At 41.0% G+C, this 4,159-nt stretch overlaps 1 protein-coding gene across 1 annotated transcript; it reads right to left on the minus strand.

The window, feature by feature from the left end:
• Window positions 1-2,175: 2,175 nt before the first annotated feature.
• her5 (hairy-related 5) lies at window positions 2,176-3,958 on the minus strand. Its single transcript, XM_036547599.1, has 3 exons — window positions 3,911-3,958; window positions 2,845-2,940; window positions 2,176-2,673 (listed from the first exon to the last, which is right to left on the minus strand). The coding sequence occupies exons 1-3, from the start codon at window positions 3,956-3,958 to the stop codon at window positions 2,176-2,178; spliced, it is 642 nt and encodes a 213-aa protein (XP_036403492.1).
• Between the last annotated feature and the right edge of the window lie 201 nt (window positions 3,959-4,159).

The raw sequence follows: 4,159 nt of genomic DNA on the forward strand, positions 1-4,159 counted from the left end.
CGCGGCACTAACCCAATCCTTTGAAGCAAGATAGTGTTGCTATGGGTACGGTGTGTCTGGGAAGAATGCAGATAAAAAGACTTGATGCAGTGCTTAATTAAAGTTTAGTATGATACGTCAATGTAGTTGGAGTTGTAAAAAGACGAATTCGTTGCCTAAAGTTTTTTTTTTTTCGACCGATAAGAAAAATATCGAGGCACTTTATTCTTAACATCGATAAACGATTTCCCCTTACTTTTATTCCGTTATTTAAGTGGCAGAAAAACATGAATCTTATCAAGATTTTGTGCTGGAATTTAGGACCAAAACACATTGCGATTACATTACAATCTCAGTATTGATTTCGTGGAAGATCGTGATGATTTAGGGCAAGAGTAATCTAATCTCTTATTCATTGCACGTTTTTTCTTGCTACGTACAATGTTCTGATTTAACTGCCGATTGGAGTGTAGTCTGTGCATTAATTTGTCTTTCCATGTCCTTTTCTTGGGAAAAAGTTGCAAATTGTATTACTCGTTGGTTTACTTTCCTTTAATTTTGTTGTTTTATTTACTTTGTATTCCTAAAGTTCTTAATTTTTCTGCAAAACACTTTGGGTAACAAAGTGCTGTATTTTGTGTTTTATGCTTCCTTCTCTAAGCTTGCAACTGTATCAATGTTTTGATATCTTCTGTGATGCTCAGCTACTTGTCGCTGAGTGAACTGAGTAAATGATATTCATAGGCATAACACTGAAACACACGGCACAAGGGGACGGGGTGGCAGAATGACTGGTATATTTATGAATTTCATTTTGGATGAGCTTTGACTTAAAGTGTGTTTAAGAACACCCTGGCTACTCTACTGCAAAACCCATGTCGTTCCGTCACTGGTTTCTCGATTTCCCTCTCTAAAATGCATCATGTTGAAAAATTGATCGATTCATCTACTACACAAACGTGAAAAAATGAAAGTAGCAATAAATGTGCTGATGAAACATATTTTTAAATACAGTATGTTAGCATTGTGTAGAAGATGACATTGTGTAAAATTATGTTTCCAACTAGCTGTTTCCTTTCAAGCTCAGAGAACGTGCCCTATGCTCACACATCAATCTCCATTCACCCCAAAACTGGGGGTGAGTTACCTTGTTCATTTGTGAAGAACAGCAGGAGGGAGCAGTTAATGAACTATGCTCCTTCTGCTTGCATGTGACAAAAGGTGCTTTTGATCACAGAGGAGAGGTCCTCGTTTTCTCACAATGTGCTGTTATCATTACCACAAACACACCTATCACAGAGCCTTATGGGGATGTAAATGTAAAAGCATTAGCCTTACATGGATATCAAGTCAAATGCTGGACATCAGCACTCACAGACAGTGGGAGACAGTACTAGAATATGGTAATTAGGAAATAGAAGAAATCTCCATTTGAATGAACAGGATTTTGAACACATTTAGATTGACCAACAAGAGATGAGTAATAAATACATAAATATGACAGCCAAAGCCTGTCATAAACACTTTTATTTCACATGTCACATGCATTTGACAAGCAGTGACTTATTTTTAATATAAAAATACAATGCTCTTAACATTTGTCCATTTAATATAAAAGGGATGTACCTTTAGAGAAATGTCTTACTGACAGGTATTAAGTCATCAGGTACCTATTAGATAACAGCTAATGAGTCAATGTATTTTTGATATTCCTCCATTTAACAGTGACGGTCTGGTTCAGATGGGTTATTATGTGAAATAATGGTCCTTGGATTGGAGCAGAACTTTCATGAGAGTGTCTCTCCAGTAAACTGTTTGCTTTATTGCTCTGAATTAGAACAGGAAAGTTATATATAACAGGAAAGAGCACATCTGTATATACACTCACTCAAAGTGTCACTAATGTAATTAAGATGCACTCACTGTGCTCCATTGTGCATATTTACATATGTACAGTCCTTATATACATATACTGTATATATACACATAGTACATGAAGTTCAGCCTGTTGACAGCTGCATAGCCCAACACCTGAACAGCCTCCATTTTAAGCGTCTTTCCTCCACCTTCTACCAGAAAGCTCCACTTCACAAACTCACATCCTCAGTGCTGACAAGGTGCTGGGCACAGATCCTGCCAAGTGGAGGCCCTCCAGGAGCCAGGCACAGTTCTCCACAGTGCAGACAGGGAAGGTGTCTATTGTGGCCATGGTCTCCATACGGCTTCACTGAGGCCAGCAGCAGGCTTAGGGGCAGCCACCATCCTGCTGGTGTTGCATAGCGCACCAGCGGTGGGGGGGCAGGGTATAGCCAGGGAGAAGTAGGGGGTGGGCTGACCGTGGGGGAAAATGTTGTGCTGAGGCTCATGGTGTCCAGGCTTGGGGGCCACCAGGGTCTCCCCAGATACTCGAGAGCAGGGTGGGACAGGGGGCAGGCCCACTCCTCTGCTCTCCTCCAGCTCCTGATTCTTCAATGCAATAAAGTGGCCGACTCTCAGCAGACATGCCCTCATGCCATCATGGTAGCTTTGGTTATGCTTCTGGGGTAATGGGACTCTGCCTTCTTCCCCTCCAAGATGGGCTTTCTTGCCTCCTCCCACTGAAGGAAGTTCATTTCCTGACCCCTGCTCTGCCCTCAGAAAGTGAACCACACTCTCCAAGATCTCAGCCTTCTCTACTTTGGGATTCCTTAGTTTCTATGGGCAAAAATGGAATAAAGAGACTATTATTACATTTTTTAACATATGAGGCAGTTGCTTATAAATAAAGTTGCAAGTAAACAGGAAGCTGGACTGACTACATTGAAATTGAATCTGATTATGTATTACTTTGTATGTGGTAAAAGGTATATTTTATGAAGAACCAACCTCATTGCGTGTATTCTCTAACAACAAGAGACGTAGAGTTTCCAGGCTGTTGTTGATGCGGTCCCGTCTCCTTTTCTCCATCATGGGTTTCGGAACCTATGGGGTAGACACAGCACGCCACCATTTAGCCGCTGACTCCCTTTCCCCTAGACACGCTTTCCCCCCGTTCTTTACACCGACCTGCTCGGCTGGTAAACTACCTCTCCGTTCCCACTCGGCCATTATTTGTGAACTCCACCACTGGGATATAAAGTGTGCTGAAGTCCTACAACTCTACAAAGTGTGGTAACTTGGTCACTGTCAGGGGCGTTTGTAGCTATTGAAAAGATCAGGGGCTAAGTCAAGTTTTTTTTGAAGGGAGATCGGCATCGGTTTGGAAGGTTATATCTAACTCTATAATAAATACATATTATCACACCTTCGGACGCTGCAAGTCCGCTCAGTTACACAGTCCGTTTTGCTATAAACACCTCCTTTTTCAGGGCGAAAATATTCGGGGTTAGGCTTAAAATATAGTCCCGAATGATCCGACCTAATGACGCCACTGGTCACTGGACAAAGGTAATTCCAGCGTCTCTCCAGTACGGAGAGGTGCTTGTAGGTCTACTACTAATAATAAGAAAATGATGGTATTATTGATTGCTATGGATTTTTTCACACAAATACATAGTTTAGAAGTGAAACAACAGGATCACCCAAAAGTTACGAGCCCCGCGGATGACTGTCGTATAGTGGATAAACGCTGAGTTACGTGGTCTTTAACTCAGTTGCTGACTTTAACTCAGTTGCTGACTTTAACTCAGTTGCTGGCTGGAAAGGGGTACCAGCAGCATAATATACGTTTGAAATGATTTAATAGTTTAAATAAAGACAAACACACAAATAGAAAATACTGCGTAGTAGAAATAAAGTGATTGTATCGGTAGTCCAAGTAGTTCATTTTGTTCTAAAACGAATTCTAATAATTGCGTAGACATACCCATAGTTTAAACTAGACTGATAGATTCGTTCCTTTGATTAAACAACAAAACGTAAATTATTTCATATATTAAAATGTCATTCTCACCCTTCTTGCATCATTTTTCTCTGGGAGTTCAGTGCCCAAAGTTTTCATGGCTAAATTTACTTGCTGCACTCCGAGGCGAACAGAGAGATTCCTGAGAGTTATTTTGACTGAGCTCCAAAGAACTACTTCTCTTGTACCTAAAGGCCACGCCCCATTTCCTGCCCGTAGGTTTTGGATATAGAATTTCCTATGTATATTATAATGGGGGTATCGCCCATCGTGACGTGTGTCAGCCTACAAAATCAGCGG

This window comes from Megalops cyprinoides, chromosome 16, assembly GCF_013368585.1.
Source record: "Megalops cyprinoides isolate fMegCyp1 chromosome 16, fMegCyp1.pri, whole genome shotgun sequence".
NCBI classification, from domain to species: Eukaryota; Metazoa; Chordata; class Actinopteri; order Elopiformes; family Megalopidae; genus Megalops; species Megalops cyprinoides.

What these genes read in the sequence shown, in the direction of transcription:
- her5 (XM_036547599.1), bottom strand. Translation starts at nt 3,958, where the DNA reads ATGAAAACTTTGGGCACTGAACTCCCAGAGAAAAATGATGCAAGAAGG. An exon ending in AGAAAAATGATGCAAGAAGG is followed by an intron (nt 2,941 to 3,910) that starts GTGAGAATGACA and finishes TCTACCCCATAG; the next exon opens with GTTCCGAAACCCATGATGGA. An exon ending in TAGAGAATACACGCAATGAG is followed by an intron (nt 2,674 to 2,844) that starts GTTGGTTCTTCA and finishes TTTTGCCCATAG; the next exon opens with AAACTAAGGAATCCCAAAGT.